Source organism: Perognathus longimembris, chromosome 6 (assembly GCF_023159225.1).
Source record: "Perognathus longimembris pacificus isolate PPM17 chromosome 6, ASM2315922v1, whole genome shotgun sequence".
NCBI lineage: Eukaryota > Metazoa > Chordata > Mammalia > Rodentia > Heteromyidae > Perognathus > Perognathus longimembris.
The window spans coordinates 21,295,456-21,314,301 of record NC_063166.1 but is presented as its reverse complement, the minus strand read 5'-3'; the positions used below and the strand labels follow the sequence as shown (position 1 = coordinate 21,314,301).

General features: G+C 38.2%; 1 protein-coding gene across 3 annotated transcripts in view; it reads left to right on the top strand.

The window, feature by feature from the left end:
- Window positions 1-18,846, top strand: part of Cdkal1 (CDK5 regulatory subunit associated protein 1 like 1) — a 533,240-nt gene that overhangs the window by 325,015 nt on the left and 189,379 nt on the right. For all 3 annotated transcript variants that reach the window (XM_048348394.1, XM_048348392.1, XM_048348393.1), the window contains one exon: window positions 16,199-16,344. In XM_048348394.1, the coding sequence (XP_048204351.1) occupies window positions 16,199-16,344 (146 nt within the window). The remainder of the gene's footprint in view (window positions 1-16,198; window positions 16,345-18,846) is intronic.

Below are 18,846 nucleotides of genomic sequence, written 5' to 3'. Positions count from 1 at the left end.
TACCTCCCACCTTTCCCTATATAATCTGGCTCAACACAAGTCCTCGCTCTCTTTACTTTTCTCTCTTACTCCCTTTCATGTTCTCTCTTTTTCTCTTCTTCCTTCCCTCTGTTTCCATCCCCACACCTCCATGTTGTGTGGGCTGGCAGTTTGCCTTCCCCCCAGTAAACTCGTCTCTGCCTGAACCATGTGGTGGGTTTCCTTTCCGGAGAACCTTACATCTGGTGCTGTGACTGGCGAGGGGATAGAGTCAGGCGTCACTGGATCTCCTCATCCCCCTTCTGAGGGTTAATCTGCCTCCTTGACTGCCCTTCTCACATGAAACTGCTGAAAGCCAGAGGAACCTCACCTTGGACTTCTCGCTTTTACCTTTACCACTGTTGGCTATGCGTCTCCCACACCATCCTTTCTACGTCTGGTGAGTCACTTGTGTGTACAGGTCTTCTGTTTGTCTGCCTTATTGGGCTCCTTTGTCCTCACCAGACTACTCCATAAAGTCAAAATGCCTCATAGGCTAGAAAATCAGTCTCAATGCCCCAACTTTTTGGCTTGTGCTCTCGAGAGTGCAATGCAGGCTGGGTTCCAGGGACCCCCTCTAGGTTCCCTCTCAAAGACTAGCCATTCTGGGTTTGATCAACTCCATAAGCTGAAGGAAAAAGTGAGCAATTTTGGAGAAATAACTCTGACTCGTGAGACTTCTTCCAAGCTTCATTCAAGGACTGGCATCTACCACTAAGAGACTGCTGCTTGCTACCTCCTTTCCAAGGGGCCACATCTCCACCTTTTACTCCTAATGTCAAGGCCCCTTGCCATCAGGAAGTAGCCAGAGTCTATGTCCTTTTTCATAATTATTAAAAGGCCAGAATGGTGCACCTAGGAGGGCACCATACAGATGCCCCCCACCTGTTTAAATCTGTGCCCAGTACCCGCATTACCTCGGTAACTGGCACACCTAGAGGCAGTTACCTCCTCCTCCTGTGAGGTCACATCCAATTCACCTGGCCATACCTCTTGCCTTTCCCTATATAATCCGCCTCAACACGAGTCCTTGCTCTCTTTACTTTTATCTCTTACTCTTTCATTTTCTCTTCTTCCTTCCCCTCTGTCTCCCCACACCTCCATCTTGTGTGGGCTGGCAGTTTGCTCTCCCCCCAATAAACTCTTCTCTGCCTGAACCATGTGGTGGGTTTCCTTTCCGGAGAACCTTACACATGTCTCTTCTCTTTAGCAAGCTTGCTACATTTCAGATCTCAAGAAAGAAAAAGTGACAACACAGAACTAGGTGGTGCTGATGATCTGGCGTAAGGGCCATATTTGTTGCTGATTTGTAAGGATCATGAGACAGATTGTCACACTTCTGTAGGTATGGTGTTCTCAAACACTTAACGAGCATTTTTACAGCTACCATGTGTAAAGAACATTAGATAAAGTATCATCAGTGCTTTGTGAAATGCCTAATCCACTTAAGATTTTATATAACTTAGAACCTGTATGTCACCAGTAGTAGAGAAGCATTGGTAGAGCAATTTAATATATGCAAAAACATCCAGAGCCTTGAGTGTCACTTAGAGGATGCTAATAGTTTTTAAGTTATCAATGTTATAAGGGAATTTCTTTAACTTTAAAACAACATATTATATCTGCAACTATACCTTGTTCTATACTTTTTGTTTATAAATGTACTTTTTGGAGCAGATATTGCCAATTTTTATGTATTTTTCTCATCAGAAACGTCATGATTAATAAGGCAGACTAAAGTTTGGAATCATTAGGAAACGAAGAAGTACCCTGTGAGGGAGCAGTGCATGCCAGTGGGAAACGTGAGACTTTCTAATTGCTGTGCAGGATTGTTGACCCACACAGCAGTCACTGTGAGAACTAGCAGCACATTTCTTCTTCATTAAATCAAGCTATATTTATAAAAAGGATCTGTAGCACAAAGCAAGAAAAGCTTTCTGCAGTTGAAATCTGCTACTTGGGTGGGAATAAATGAATCTATGTAGGTAACTCGTAACAACCGGGCCACAACTTCTAGACTTTGATCTAGACCACAGGCTTGGTATCCACCACTACCTCCTTCCTCTCCTTATTTTTTTCTTCCTTTTTCTTTTTAACTTCCATTGTAATATAAGAACCATAAAATACAAAGCTCTTGTGTACAATGAACCTAGCACAAAAACTCAAGCCTGTAATTCTAGCTACCTAGCAGGTAGAGCTTAGAGGATCATGGCTCCAGGCCAGAACAGGCAAAACAGTTCAAGACTCCATCTCGACCAATGGCTGGGCATGGGGGCATGTGCCTATTATACTAGCCATAGAAAAACAGAGTGGCTGGGCAGAGTAGCCAACAAGTCTCATCCCTAGCAACACAAGGAAGCACAAGTACACAGATCTCAGTCCAGGCATGAATCAAGACACTTACCTCAACAATACCTAACGCAAGAATAGGCTGAAGATATGGCTCAAGTGATTTACTGCCTTCATAGCAATCCCCATGACTACCTGACTCTCGCTTTTTCTATAAAACAAAATAATGCAGAACATAGAATATGCTAGGTTAGATATGTGATGGCAGATTTAATAACTGGATCATATATTCTATTAGAAGATGTGGGTACACTTTAGCTAAATTTATAATATAAAGCTGCAAACTGTGTTTAAGAGGCCATTCTGTATTTGAGAATCCAAAGACAGATTTTAACTGTAGTTCTCTAATTAGTATTAGCTATGTGACTTGGGGTAAGCTGTAGGACTCTTCTAGACCTTCACTAAAGAAGTGGTGGGAGTTTAGTCAATATGATCTCTTATGTTCTTTCCAGTTTCCTCACTCTATGACTTTAAAATATCACTTCAAATTAACAAACATGTTTTAACTCCTTACATATGTAATAAATCAATAATCTGATGAAATCTCATTGAATCCAGAAGAGAAAATAAATAGTTATAGATTCAAACTCACAGAATTACATCTAAACTTTTTAAAGTGTGCTAAGATGATATAGACCTTACTAAACCAAAATGGTGTGCTTTTTAAAATAAAACACTAAAACCTTGACAAGCAGCTTCTTTGGTTTTGTAATGTATCACAGATGTGGCTCCTCAGCTCCTGCCTACTCCAAATCCTAAAGGGCATTGCACATGAATCCTTAGAGAAGTTCAACTTTGAACTGGCTTTGCAAAGTCAGCTTGAAACAGAGTCAGCTAGATCTTCAGATCTGCTGTGGTCAGAGCCGCCTTCGTCGTGGGGTTTTCTTGAAGTTATTAGTAGGTGCTGCACCGCGGGGGGGGGGGGGGGGGGCTTCCATTACTGCCAAAGGTGGACACTTTCTTTCACAGTGTTGTCATTTCAAAACTTGATTCCTTCATGACATCCAAATTGAGACCAACCGGGCCTGGTATTATAATTTTTCTTACTGTAGAATTGTATAGTTATATTAGGCAATGCCAAATAGTTGGTGAATATATAAACAGGAAACAGATGCTAGACATACAGATATTTCAGAGTTCTGCTGCTACTCTGGGTTATAGATGAATTAAACACTGACATGGTACTTACCACTCTTCACATTATTTACCATATTCAGTGATCTTCTTACATCTTGTTTACCTCATCAACAATCTTGCTTTTTTGCCTGTATGTTCTTATACCAAGATCCTTCCATTTATATTTCCTGCCATAGCTTCGATAACAGACTCGTGCCTTGATGCTCAGATTTTTATGGGTTGAGATGGGATCTTTCAACCTATTCTACCTAGGATGGCCTGGAAGTATAATCTTTCCAATATTAGCCTCCCAAGTAGTTAGACTACAGGCCAACAGATTTCTTACATAAAAACAGAACAATGAAAAAACAAATAAACAATAAACAAAACAACAAAAAAACAACATAAAAAATAGAACAATTCGCAGTCTTCAGTGCAGAAATTTAAGTATGAATATTCTAATGTTGAAGTTTTATCTGGTGGTAGTAACATGACAAGTCATTCAATACAATCAGGACCAGATCATGGGTCTAAATAATGAATGTGTTGCTTGCTTCATGTAAATACATTGAATTTCAGTAAAGTTATGCTGATGTTCATCTCATCAATAAAATCTGCCATTTTTATATAAGGTGGCAGAGGTTTATTGGAGAGGGGTCCTAAACAGTAATGTGAAGAGTAGTGATTGTCTAGAAAAGATGGACTGCTCTAAATTTCTTCAGCTGTATTGTGAAATCGGGAAGAACCAATCGTTAGCAGAGCTGGCTTGGAGGTGGGCAGTTGCATTCTAGGCTGAGACTGTCATTTAGGTAAGATGGCAGATCTAAGGCAATAGGGATACGGGGTTGGTGTATACGGAGGGGTGGGTGGAGCACTGTTTCTGAAAGCCAGCAATGAAGCAGAATGTGGAATGACCCGAGTCCTCCTCTGAAACTAGTTAAGAAGCTTGAGCTGTTTTGTGGACCAGTGCATACTGATGACAATTTGCTTATTACCTCCAATGTTTTTTAGATAATGTGTCCCCTCCTCCATATTCAGGTTGACATTGAAGTTTTTCAGCGTATATTTACATAGTTGCAATAATCTCTGGCATATTTTAATTATAGAATTTAAGATAAAGCTATTATATCGGGCTGGGGCTATGGCCTAGTGGCAAGAGCGCCTGCCTCATACATGAAGCCCTCGGTTCGATTCCCCAGCACCACATATACAGAAAATGGCCAGAAGTGGCGCTGCCGCTCAAGTGGCAGAGTGCTAGCCTTGAGCAAAAAGAGGCCAGGGACAGTGCTCAGGCCCTGAGTCCAAGGCCCAGGACTGGCAAAAAAAAAAAAAAAAAAAAGCTATTATATCATTCATTTAAGTATATTTTGGAAAGCATGAGAAACAGGAAGATTTCCACCACCTTTTCTTTTTTTCTAGGACCTCAGATTTATTTTTACCTCTTCCACACAAGTCTGTTCAATATAGAATATTTTTAAGCACAAATGTCTTCTGTTGGTCGCTGCTTACCATTGTTCTCTATCAAAATACCTGTATAATTTAAAATTAAAACATTGAAGTAACTGGAAACATCGAAGTATTTTTTTAAAGAACATTTTTTGGACTGAATTGTCACCATAAATGATTACTAGTACATATTCATCAAAATATTCCAATATATTCCTTAAGTGTAACTGTAACAATTATTCAATCCTCACCTGCTCCTTTGCTTCCCTTAGAGCTACTTGGAGTTCGAGAACCCCGACTTGCCTGTCAACATTGTAAGGAAGAACTGTGTGGCCAGGACAGTCCTCAGTCTGCTCAGGAACCACAGCAGGCCTGTGAGGATGGTTACCTGCAGACACACAGTAACAAATACCAAGACATTGAAACTGGGCAATTGAGAAGGAAGGGCAATGATGCTTAGGCAAGGAAATCTTTAGTTCATTTTTGACCTTCTTATATGTAATCAAGGATTCAGGGCAATTATTTGAATGGTTCTATTAAATTCAGACACCCAGATAGGACTAGCCCATTTGTTCTTAGTTTCAGTTAGTCTTTTAGTATGTGTCAGGATCGGACTTAGAAGGAATTAGATTTTTCTCTCTTCCTTTCTTTCAGTTGAGGATGTTGCAGAGTGCTGAATGCTCAGTGTATACTCTGTATTTGCTATCGACTTCTTCATCTGGAATTTGTTCTACTTCTTGACAACATGTCTGCAGGGACCTCTTCCTCCCTTTCTAAATAATTTCCGGAATTTCCTTTGGTTAACTGGGCCGACTAGTGAATTCTGTGCAATGATTAAATAGAGACTTAATGAGAAACACAGTCATGTAGGCCTACAGAAAACTAGCCAGGAAAGATGACTGCGCAGTGCACGCCTGGAACCCCTGCACTGGCTGCCCAGGAAGAGGGTGAAGACACCATCCTGGCCTGTGACCAGAGGAGGAAATAAAATGATTAGGGATGATTCTCGTCATACTTTGTCCACCCCATTTGTTCTGTTATATCGCACATTCTGCTAGACTTGTCTTTACCAGATTTCACTTTGGTTAAGAATTCTGTTTTGTATTCTCGGTAGCTAATTTTTGGAACATTAAAGACTTTAGAGTAGTTTATTTGCAAGTAAACTTTTTCTCACCTAATACGGAGGAATTTATTATTTATTTATTTCTGTTAGTTCTAGGGTTTGAACTCAGGGCTTCCCACTTGCTAGCCAGGCAGTCTGACTTGAACCATGTCTTTTATGCTTTGCATAGTTTTGTGTCAGGGTCTCACCTTATGCTTGGGCTGCTGTTCTTCTTATGCTTTCCTTTATTATGGAGAAAGCAGGTATACCACTGTGCCAGCCATCGCTTCAGATAGGGTCTCATGAACTTATATCCAGCCCAGCCTCAATCACAACTTCCTGATTATCTCTGTCTCCCAAATAACTAGGATTTCAGGTGTGAGCTATCATGCCCACCTAATTATCAATAGAATAAACAGCACCTTGTATCTCCTTAACCACTGCCTTTATTTATTCAGTTTTCTATTTAGGTAATTATAATTTATTACTAATATATCTTTATAACACATTTCACTACTAGACAGATATTTTGTTTTAGTAACAGAAAGAGCTGATGTACTACCCAAAGAAAAATCTGCATTATAAAATTAAAATTACCGTTGTATATATAAATTCAAATTCAGATATATGTATCAAATTCCCATTGATATGTATATATTGGATATAAATATATTCATATAAATATTTGACATATTAACAAGTATATATCAAATTCCCTTTTATATAGTCAACAAATTTATTCAATATTTATATTTATATGTGTATGTGTGGATATATATTCATATATTTAAACTTACTTAGGAAACAAAGTAAAGAAGACCAGTGATAGTTAGCCACACAATGTCAGTGGTAGCTAACAGATACTCTATAGAGTGCACTATGTTGCTAAGCTATGGTATTTGGCACATCGTTAAGTGAAGTTTTTGCTTCAGGTATTTCCAATTTCAGAGGGGCTTATTTATTAAGATACAAAGAAAAATCTCTATGTATTGTTTTGGAAGATTGTCTTCCAATGTTTCATTCTTCCCCAACCTCCCAGAATGATTATTATTAACTCCTTCATGAAAATCAATTTGTTTTGCAAGAAACATTGTAGATCAGTCCACTGGAATGATGCTTTTTTGTGACACTTCTCATGGAGCAACACCAGGGGATCACTTCCAGCATTATGCAATGGGCATGCTAATGGATTTCTCTGAGCCTTATATTCAGTCAAGTCAAAACTACTGCTTAGTTTTGCTAAGAACTTTTATGTGAGACAATGAATGTGACACAGATAGTACAGAAGAATGTTGTCAGGGTTTGAATTTGCCTGTCAGAGGTGGTGGAAATTTGGTTTCTAGTGTAGCAGTCTTCAGAGGCGGGCCCTTTGGGAGGTGGTTGAGTCTGGAGCTTCGTCCATCCATGGATGGCTTCATGGGTTACTGTGGGAGTGGCTTTGGTATAAAAGCCAGCTGTGCGATGCCCTCAGCTACGTGATGATACAAGAAGGTTCCTCACCACATGTCAGAACCCTTTTTTTTTTTTGTAAACTGTGCAGTCCAAAGTACTCAGCAATACAAAGTGGACTGACAGAGATGTTATCTGCTGTGATTTCTGTTGCTGCTGCTGCTGTCACCAATAGGCCGGAGGAGTTCTCCTCTGTTTTATGGGCTCCAGCATGATTAAATGAACTGTAAAATATTAACAGGAGAAAATGGGTTACCACTTTCCTCACTACAGGATATCCTGGTAGAATGATTAGCCAATATTCCAGTGAGTTCAGAAGCCTTCATACCCTGCATGGTATAGAAGGAAAAGAGGGTTAAGAGTATGTAAGAAATTTAGTAAATGATTTTTAAAGAAAATGAATGGGCCAAATAATGATTTCCTGTACAAAGTTTCCCTGATCTTTAGGGAGGTGATGACTAGGGGAAGGAGGAAGTCCAACTGCACAAAGACAAAGGTCTTCTGCAGAAAAGTTGTCGCAGGTGACCCTTCAGAGCAAAAGTCTGGCTAGGCATGGCAAGACTCTAACTTTTGGTCTCTTTTCTGATAATTGATTTCCCTGGTTAAGGAGATTTTAGGGTGGAATCCAAGACACCAAGGCAATAATATTTCTTTTGGAAGAATGTTCCTTCACTCAGGTAGGAGAACTTCTGAGAGTCCACCCTGAGAGTCCCACTGTGGGTGGGGGTTAGAAAACGAGGAAAAGCTCACCCTTCCAGTCAGAAGATGGTCTTTTTTTTTTTTTTTTTTAAGCACCACAGGGATTTGAACTTGAGCTTCAGGCTTACTGGGTAGATACTCTAGTATGGAGACCTTTGGTTGTATTGGTTATTTTTTAGATGGGGTTTCAATTCCTGTCTGTTCTCTGCTTTTTAAAATTCTCACAAAGAAGATAAGGTACCTGCTGTTAGGAAAATGGAGGAGAAGGGAAAAGGCATAGGCCAAACTCGATCTTCAACAGGTGAGGACTGTTTATTGCCAACGAGGGGCACAGACCTTCCTGTGAGTTTGGAGGTTGTGCGAGGGGGTGAATTTGGGAGTAGGTTTATATAGGGTCTGAGCAAGGAGGCAGAAGTTAATAAAAAAAAAAGCCACTAGGTCTAGGAAGTTGGTGGCTTTTCTTTTGGGCCCACAAAGGACTGTTTGCAGCTGGGCTTAGGTGAATTGTCCTGCCTGCATATCAAAGTAGGTTCCCATATACCTGGATTTTGCTTGGGGTCTGTATTCACCTGAGGCAATAGGGTGGGGGCCAATCCTTCATGGCCATCACATCCTGTTATTGGTAGAAAAATTGGAGCACGACAGTGGGGGAGGTCTCACAAAGCTTTTAACTGGATGTGCCCTAGAACCACAAGCCTCTCAAACAGGTCCAGTTCATTGCATGGTTCATGTTTTTACAACTAATATTATGTTAAAATAAATTTGGTCCAGGGAAGTGTATTGCCCATCTTTCTTTTTCTCCTTATACTTTCCTTTAATCCTTTATGCTTTTTTCCAACAATGAAATTTCAATTCCTTTTATGTCTATTTTTATTCCATTTTGTCATATTTCTAGGGAGACTCCATTGGTAAGAATTTCTCAGGGGTGAGTTTAAGATTCTATCTTTGATCCTCTTTGTGGGTCTGATCTCCTTTATTTGTTGCTTACATATTCAGATTTCTTTCCCCTCTTTATGCTAATATAAGCATTGTGAATCCTTGGTGTGTAAGTACCCCAGTGATTTGGGCCCAGCTCATAGGAAAGGTTTTCTTCCTACATTTTTTGAAGAAATAGAGCTCAGCTCAGCACTAATAATGTATTGTGGATAAAATTGTTAGTATAATCTTTTGGTCTTTGAAAATAATTTCATTTCTTTCAAAACCCGTTAGATACTATCTGATAACAATTTCATAATTTAGTTATTTCCACATGATAGTAATGAAAATTTCTTATAATAATTGTTTGGAGCAATGATTCATTTTTTATTGTTTTTAAATGCAAGTATGTATTACTTTTATAGTAGAAAAAGATGGCTCAGATTTTAAAGGACTGCTTTTTTCCATTATGTAATGTGTACTAATTATTTTGTGCATTTTTTCTTGAGAAATATAATAGGTTTAACTTAAGTCCAACTCTCAAATGAACAATTCACTTTAGAATGATTTCAACACAATATATTATATTGCTAGATTTAATAATAAAAGAATAGGTAGAAAACCATTAACTGATCTTAAGTGTCCTTTCTCAATATACTTTTTTGAGAAAAGCTCCCACTATGTTCCTCACAGTATCCTCCAATTCCTGATCTTTCTGCCTTCACCTCTCAAGTGCTGGTATTGATTTGAGTTGCTAGGAAAGCAGCCAACTGGGGAATTGCTGCAGATGGCAGGATAGACTGGTAAAACAAAATCTTCCTGGGAACCAGAGGGAAGGGAGTTATAAAAGAATGAGAAAATAAGGATGGGACTAGAAGGAGAAGCCTACAGGCCAGCTGCTGGTGGCCTACTCCTGTAATCCTAGCTTCTCAGGAGGCTGAGATCTGAGGATCATGGTTAGAAGTCATCCCAGGCAGGAAAGCCCATGAACTCTTACCTCCAGTTAATCTCCAGAAAGCAGGAAGTGGGGCTGTGGCTCAAAGTTTGCTGGCTTGAGTGAAAAGGCTCAGGGACAGCACCCAAGACCTGAGTTCAAGCCCCACAGCATACAGGAAAAAAAAAAAAAAAAAGAGCCCACCAATCAGAAAGCTGTCCCGTTCTTACTATTTAACCCAAGATGATGGAGATGGGCTACAATGCTGTCTCTCCATGGCCTGTGTATCCCATGTACTCTACTCTGTCACATTTCTTTTCTAAAAACTTTCCTATCCCCTTTACTTACATCTGGGTCTTGCCTGAATCTTTCCCTTGCCAGATGCAAAACTGAGGTTGTTCAGCTGGAGAGTTAAGGATTAAGTATGTCTTTTCTGACTTGGACTCATCAACAGATTACAGTGTTTCAGGAGTGCACCAGCACATGTAGCCCAAATTTACTTCTAGGCTAAAAATGAAGAAAACATGACACAGTGGTAACTTTTTTTTAATCTTATAAAATATACAAGCTTATATTAAATTACTAAACCAAAACGTGCAATTCGTAAGACATAAAAAAACAAGTTATCTGAGGTAAACTTCAATTTGGATAATCAGATCCTAGATAAATCATGTAAATATTTCAAAATAAATCATTGACATCTGTTTTTCCATTGTATTCTTTAATTATTTATAGCATGTTTTTAAAAAGCCAATAGAACTGTCTCAGCTGAATGCTTGATTTAACTGAGCTGCCTTTCTTCCATTAAGTTGATCAGCTATTGATTTGTTCTTTTAGTATTTAGTAGCTTTAGTCTTTCTTTTTTGTAAATGGGGAAAAAGGCAATCATTACTGGATTATAGCTTTTCTTAAAGTATACTCATATTAAGCATTTGGAACATAACAGATTTTGTGGCTAGGTTTGCCCCATATTTATTATTTTTTATTTTAAAACTAATACCGTGAAATTAATGTTTTGGTATGAGTTCAGCTTCATGAATTTTAACATATGTATAGATTTGTGCAAAGTCCAAGAACTAAAATGAGGAGACTAGAACCTACTATTGAACAGAACAGAATAATATCTATAAAATAAGATAAAGTGCTTATATCAATTGGAAATGAATGTGTATATGGGTGTGTATCTACAACCTGTAGCATTTTGTCATTAGTATCAAGATGTGTCTTTTTAGCTTTGTAATAAAATCTAGCCACTGGCTTTGAGAAAGATGAACTGGGAATGTAAAGGAGTACTGAAAGCCTTTCTGTGAAAGCTAATTACAACAGACATTTTGCTTCAATCTGTTTTCCTGCAAATTCTGAAAATGTTAACTCTTTGCAGTTTGAAAGTTAAGTTATAGATCAAATATAAATTAAAACCTCTTTATATAACCTAATCCTTTCCATTAGGAACACATGGAATCAGCCATTTTCCCTTGCAGTTAATGAAAATTTATCATTAACTTGTAAATAAATATAGGTACTGGTGACTCATCTAATGCTATTATAAATAATGTTGCTGAAGTAAAGGATGAAATTTATTTGTATATTTACTGTCTTGGCTTACATGACTTCACACGTATTGAAAGTGAATCTGGAATAGATCTTCTGAGAGCACAACACTGTTGTTCTTATTTTTTATATTTTTACCATTCTGTATAAGACTTACTAAAAATAATCATATAGATAGATGCAATCATTTAACCATTTATATATTCAACTAAGTAAGTACTAGGCAAGGAAATAGAGAAATAAAGATAAGGTGCATGTACCCTTGGGACAGAAAGATATGTGGCTTATTTGTAGGTTGAGAAAATGAGTGTGAACAAAAGTCTGACATTAATTGTAGAATTATCTTAAAGGCACATTTAAAAAGCTAATCCCTGCTACAGCAGGCTGAAATCTGAGGATTGTGGTCAAAGCCAGGCAGGAAGGTCATTGAGACTCTTTATTTCCAGTTAATGATAGAAAAAGCCAGAAGTGGAGCTCTGGCTAGCCTTGAGCTAGCCTTGAGCAAAAGAAGCTCAAGGGTAATGCCTAAACCCTGAGTTCAAGCCTTAGGACCTGCACGTGCATGTGTACAGGCACGAGCACACACACACACACACACACACACACACACACATCAATTTAATGTTGGTACAACAAGGATGAACCTTGAAAGCATGCTATTAAGTGAAATAATTGCAACAGAAAGAGACAAATACTATGTGATTTCTCACAGATGAGGTGCCGGAATGATATGTAAAAAGAATGTAGAATGTTGGCTACCGGGCCAAGGGGGAGGAAAGAATGAATGGAAAGTTGGTGTTCAATGTGTTCAAGTTTGAGTTTGGAAAGTTGCCGAAGTTCTGGCCGAAGAAGATGGATAGTGGCTAATGGCTGACTGTTTAATGTCTCTGCAATCTGTACCTGAAAAGAGTTAAGATAATAAATTTTGTTATATATTTTATTGAATAAACAAACAGAAAATAATAGGAACAAAACCCCTAACATATTGTCATTTTGTCCCTCATCCTTCTGATTTTAAGAGAAACATTTTAAAGAAACCTTTATGAAATTCTCCCATGTTTTTCCCTCAACTATAATTTCACTAATAAAGTGAAATAAGCTAATCTCTACTAAATGTTTGCAGTTAGACTGTTTTTGTTGAAGTTTGTATGTATATAGGAAGCTTGTTTCTTAAATTTGTTTCCTATTATAAAAGTAGTACATATTTGCCTTAAAATTTGGGAGATAGAGGAAAATAAACTATTGCTCCAGAAAATTCTTATGGAAAAATTTTATTACTATATCTTGAAACAAGTAAATTTTATCTGGTATTGTCTAGTATGTTTGGGGAAAAAAGTGAATTTCCAAAGATGAAAAGATTAAGTAAGCTAACACTATTCTCAACAATACATCCTTAGTGCTGGTCTCTCTTTCTTCAAAACTGTAGGAAGAAATCTTTCCCTTGAGCAGGGCCCAATCACCCAGGCACTCACATACCCAGGATTTACAATGCTTCCCCATGCACATTTTGATTAAAAACAAGAATTCATAAATCCAAAGCAAAGGAAAGGTGCTTTGGATACGTTCCTATGAATGTTACCATGGTTTTACTGTGTATTTGTATTTAAGTGTTATCTGGTTTACTCTAGCACAATAGGAGCCTGCCTCATAGATGCATATGGAAATGAATAAAATATGATTCCTGTCTGGGTAGCACTTTCAGTCTTGGAAACTCATTATCCTACTGGCAGATAGAGCTAAGTAAATAGAGGAGGCCCAGGAAAGGTAGGTGTGGGGGTCACATAGGAGGATTTTTAGTGGTGAAGCCAATAAAAGTTTTCCTTGCTCAAAATACTATAAGATGGGAAATAGAAGGAAAACAAAAACTATGAATTTGTCTCCTCAGGACACATTAATCTACACTGAGTCATGGTTCTTTCAATGGCAGAAATACACTTTCCTTGAGGAGCAAGTTTATCTGTATTTTTTATCTTGGTGCCTAACATTATGTAGTTGCAAAGTCTAACAGAAAGCTCGAGGGAATGACTAGTGGAAAGGCATATTCCAAGGATCCAAAGAGAAAAAAGCCACAACATTCGTTGTCCTTGCTTGCCATTACAGTTGTAAATTTCAAATTGGCATTTGGTGATGGGCAGGTTATAACCCATGGCTGCCTGAAAGCTGCCTAGAGAAACTGCTCTGCCCTGCTTCAGTCACAAGGAGCCCCTTTCAATTTATATTCCACAAAGCCAAAGGAGTTTCCGCAGGTCACTCCCAGAGGAGCACCTGTTAATCTAAAGAACATAACCATTAACTGATTTATATTTTGCACAATGACTGTACATTTGGATCATTTCAGTTTATTTTTACAATTGCCCAGGCCCTCTGTGAAGGGTTGATTCTCACGGTCTCTATTTTAGAAATGAGAACCAAGGTACAGAGACTAAGAGAGAATTTCTAGTTTACAAAGTATGTTTTGTGTTACAATAACCTTTCTCAACACTGTATGTTGAAAGCTATCTAAAGCCATTACGTTTTGCCTCTTCACAAAGCAAAGTTCTTTTTACAGGTATTAAACTTTTTGTAGATCTTGGTGTTAAGGGGGGAAGCAAAGGTCCTAGTTGAAGGCGGCGTGGTCTCTGAGGAGTGCCACCACTGGCTTCGCCTTGGTGAGGAATGGTGAGCAGCCAACTAAATTACCAGTGCAGCAAAGGAATCATTTCATGATCATCTGCCCAGTTATTTCTCTACTGCGGAAGAGATTCAACCCAAGTCCAACTCTGTGTGTGTGTGTGTGTGTGTGTGTGTGTGTGTGTGTGTGTGTGTGTGTGTGATTTAGACATATTTATTCCTGGAAGAGACAGTATAGAGCTATAACTGTGACTAGTTTTATATTTATAGAAAATGGAGAATCAAAGAAGGTTTATCTTATCTACAGGACTGACTTCTGAATAACCAGGGTAATCATATGGAACTACCTGGCTCTTCGACTCAATAAGATCTTGAACAATATTGTTAATGAGATAATATGTGAAAAAATAATATTTTGAAAGTAAAAATTGTGGGACATATACAAATGATCAAATAGCAGCTCCGCCTCTCACTCCCCCCACAGTGTTGACACTATTGGTCTCTGCATATGTATTCACCCTTCCCCCATTTTTATCTCTATCTTTCCCTCCCTCTCTTGTCTTTGTTCCTGTCCTTTCTTTGATGACCAGATAGCATGTAACCAGGAACGACTAAGTCAATTTCCTTGTTTGCAATTTTTTTTTTCCAGTTCTGGGGCTTGAACTCAGGGTCTGGGCACTGTCTCTGAGGTTCATTCAAGTTATACTCAGTGCCTTACCTATAAAACTGTAACTTCTCTGTACTTCACTTTGACAATAAAGAAATAAAAATAAATAAGTAAAAGAAAAGAAAAGGAACAACTGAAAAAAGGAAAAAAAAAGAAAAAGACTAGCACTCTACCACAGTCACCTCACTTCCAGCCTTTTTTGTTTATGTAGCACTGAGGAATCAAACCCCGTGCTTCATGCATGCTAGGCAAGCACTCTACCACTAAGCCACATTCCCAGCCCTGCAAATTATTTTTTTTAACCACAGTTTTTCTCCACAGTTTTTCTCTTCTGTACTCACTTTGTCTCCTCAGAGGAATTTTATAACACTGAGACTAAAAATTTGTCTATACTGATTTGCTGTCTCCAACTTTGCAACATAGGCTCTTTCTGCTTCCTCTCCTCTTTCTTACCTTTGAGCTCTGTGTTGTATATTCAGGGACCCAGTGGTGATCTGGCAGCCTTTACTGGCTGGGTTGTGCCTTTTACATAGTAAATACTCATTGGTCAGAAACCAATTGAAATAATAAGAAAAAAAAAAAAAAGGTGTCTCAAGACATGGAGAAGGAAGGATCACAGTTCCAAGCCAGTCCAGGACAAAAGATGGTCAGACACTATCTCAGTATGTGAACTGGACGCAGTACTTCATACTGGATTCTCACCACCTGGGGGGTATAGGTCAGAGAATCACAGGCCAAGAGTAGCTCCTACAAAAGGAAACCCTAATTTGATAAATAACTTAAGAAGAAAAAGGGCTGGTGGCAGGTCATGACTCAGGTGGTAGAGTACAACACAAAGCCCTGAGTTCAAACTCTAGCGTTGGGTAAGGAAAAAAAAAAACAAAAAGAAATAATCAGCTGTTGCGTCTTCCTTCTAGTATTAAGAAAAATATATTGAATGAACACATTTCAAGCCCTATTCAGGAAGTCTCAACAGTTTTAACTATTCCCCTTTCTCCTACAGATGTAGTAAAGCAGAATTGAAAACTTTGCAATGCAAAAATAGGTCATTTATTTTGAAATACTGAAAAATCTTTTGATTTCTTAAGCATTACTGGATTTTATGTCTTTTGTGGTATGAGAGGTGCAATGAGCTGGAGGAAATACTTCTGTAGAGTCCTCTGAAACTAACTAGATTCCCACATATCACCATCAGAGTGTCACCTACCCATGCTCCCTAACAGCCATGATGATTGCTTTGTTTTCAACAGTGTTTATTTGCTTACACTTGAGCGTTGATCTGAAGGAAACCATTCCCTGATCTGTTAAAATGATGCATGTTTTCTCCTTCTACTTCTTGAAGGAAATGGCGAAAATCCTTAATCACCCTAGAGTTTACGCCTTTCTGCACATCCCGGTTCAGTCTGCCTCGGACAGTGTGCTCATGGACATGAAAAGGGAATACTGCGTGGCTGACTTCAAAAGAGTGGTGGATTTTCTGAAGGAGAAGTAAGTCGTCTGTTAGTACTTAAGAAAACAACCTTTCTTTTCTTTTAAAACTTGTGGCAACAATGCACTGTGGCAGAGTCACAATTAAAGGTACCAGGAGGAAGCAGAACTTTGGAAGCTTTCAAAGCCTTTCCTTTTTCTTGGGCACCCTTGATGTGGTTTCTCCTTCCGCCTGGTTTAGATCCCTCTTCCATCTGCGCCTGTCACACCATCCATTTGTGGAAGCTTGCCAGTCTTTCAGAGCTAAAGTGAATTGTGATTATTTTTATACCTGACCTGGGAGAAGAGAACTACTTCAGCTTTGCTCAGCGTTAAGTCTCCTTTTATGTGGCTTTTTGAAGTTGTGAACTGGTTTTGTCACGGAGGTAGAGGCCACACGATGTCACTGCAAAGTAGATAATTTTCTACCAACTGGCACTTTTCAGAGTTTCTGGAATGTCTTGGCTTTTGCACACTAATCCCCTTATTTACTTGAATGCCTGTGATTTACAGGGAGGCCTAAGGATTGTACTTTTTAAAGTTCAAATCGCTTTTGACCAAAATTAAGGCATATTTACACGATCACAGACATGAATGGTAATTTTGTTTCCACAGAAAACACTTGCAGCCCCATAATTATGTTCTTCAGAATCCTACTTCTCATCATCACTAAACATGGAATGCCTCCTGTGATTAGCCAGGGCAGGAAGTGGAGGTGCCAGGCAAGCTCACACCCACAGTTCTCAAGTCCAAATCTGTGGAAGAGTCTACCCACCTAGGGATGTATCATTTATCCTGGCATATTTGTGGCACAGTGCCTCCTACTCTCCATAATATTTTTTCTTCGATTGTGTGTCTTCATTAACATACAATTTTTTATTTCCATCTTATTTTTTATAATTGTGTGCCTTTCTACCATGTAGAAGTACTTCATGAATATGACTATTACTTCTTTGTGCCTTTAATTATTCACTTACCCTGACCACATACAATTGCTTTGTAATCTGTTTCTTTTTACATTTGCCTTCTCATCTTTCCTTAACATGTCTTTAAAACTTTTTTTCACCTCTAGGCATTTCTTGATTACCCTAACCACCAGGAATAAAGACATGTTGAGGGTACATCCATACAAATACAGCTAATTATTCAGATATTCGAATCAGTGAATAGAATAAGTCTTCATAATTATACACATTAAGTATATGCAGCTTTCAAAGTAGTCAACAGAATAATAACACATCTCTACTACTTCTGATACTCTTGGATCTTGAATAGAATGTTCTGACCAAGAATAAAGAATGTAGCTTTTTTTTAATGTTGAACATTACATTACTGTTTATCACTGGTCTGGACAACTCACCCCACTTTATTTAAATTCAGTACACCACCTTCATTTTTAACACTGTCATGTTGTCCTGGCTTGTGCCCAAAACTTGTTCACAAAACAATCCTGAGATGAAGTGTTATATTTGGTGCTTGCTTTCTGCTTTTTTGAATTTTATACAAATGTGTCCCTTCTCATTTGTACCCCATTTTCTTTAAAGTCTTGAAAACCTCTATATAATGAACCTTTACCACAAACAAGTCCCTCTTTTCCCCCTGTACATTTTTGTTCCCCAAATCTGGAGCTTCTGAAAGCTTAGTGTAGTGAGGAAGATTTCCTAAAAAGCCAATCCTTAAAAGAACTTAACAGTGCTTAAGACTGATATCTTAGCTATACATTGGAGCTGTAGGCTTTTATTACAAATTCAGTAGTGTTTGTGGAACTGTTTCTCAAATAGTGGGGTTGAAATCTTTTTAATTAATTTCTTTACAGTTGAAAATGGCCCATTTTCTCTGGTAGCAATGGAGTTTACATGTGAGCCAACTTGAAGCTGATTCATTATTCTCTTCAGTTGTTTGGAAGTTGGCAGCACTTACCCTAACAGCAGCTGGATTGGAGATAACCTAGTAGTGTTGGCACATGTTGAGCCATATGGGAATTTATTAAATCATGCAACCTTTGCAGAAAAGAGTGTCTGAATTACTGAATATACTAATTTAAAACAGCTGATTATGAGCAGACAATCATGTGACTTAAATTTTTCTATTCAGATTTATTAATCCAGTTATACACTAAGGAATTTGATATTTTTATTTCAATGAATGAGATGATTTCTGGAAGTACATAATGGGATTTGTAGGCACATGGAAGAAAATGACATAGAACAAAGCAAGAAGTACGGTTCTGGTTTTAGACAAAAACCTATGTTTATGCTTTTTTAAAAAGTAGATAGCTCATCCTATTTATTTCTTTTATTATCACATTACTGATTTCACTTTTTCATATATTTATTTCTGGGATTTTCAAAAGCATACAATTTGAATGCTCAGTCCCCAATTTGAGGAATTTTCTACTTCATTATGTCAAGCAGGATAATTAGGTTTCTCACCTTGTATCCCTGTACATGGATGCTGTGCCCTCCCCTTTTGAGTAGCACTGAATTTATTGATTTATTCCCAGCCTGTAGTAAGTCATATCTA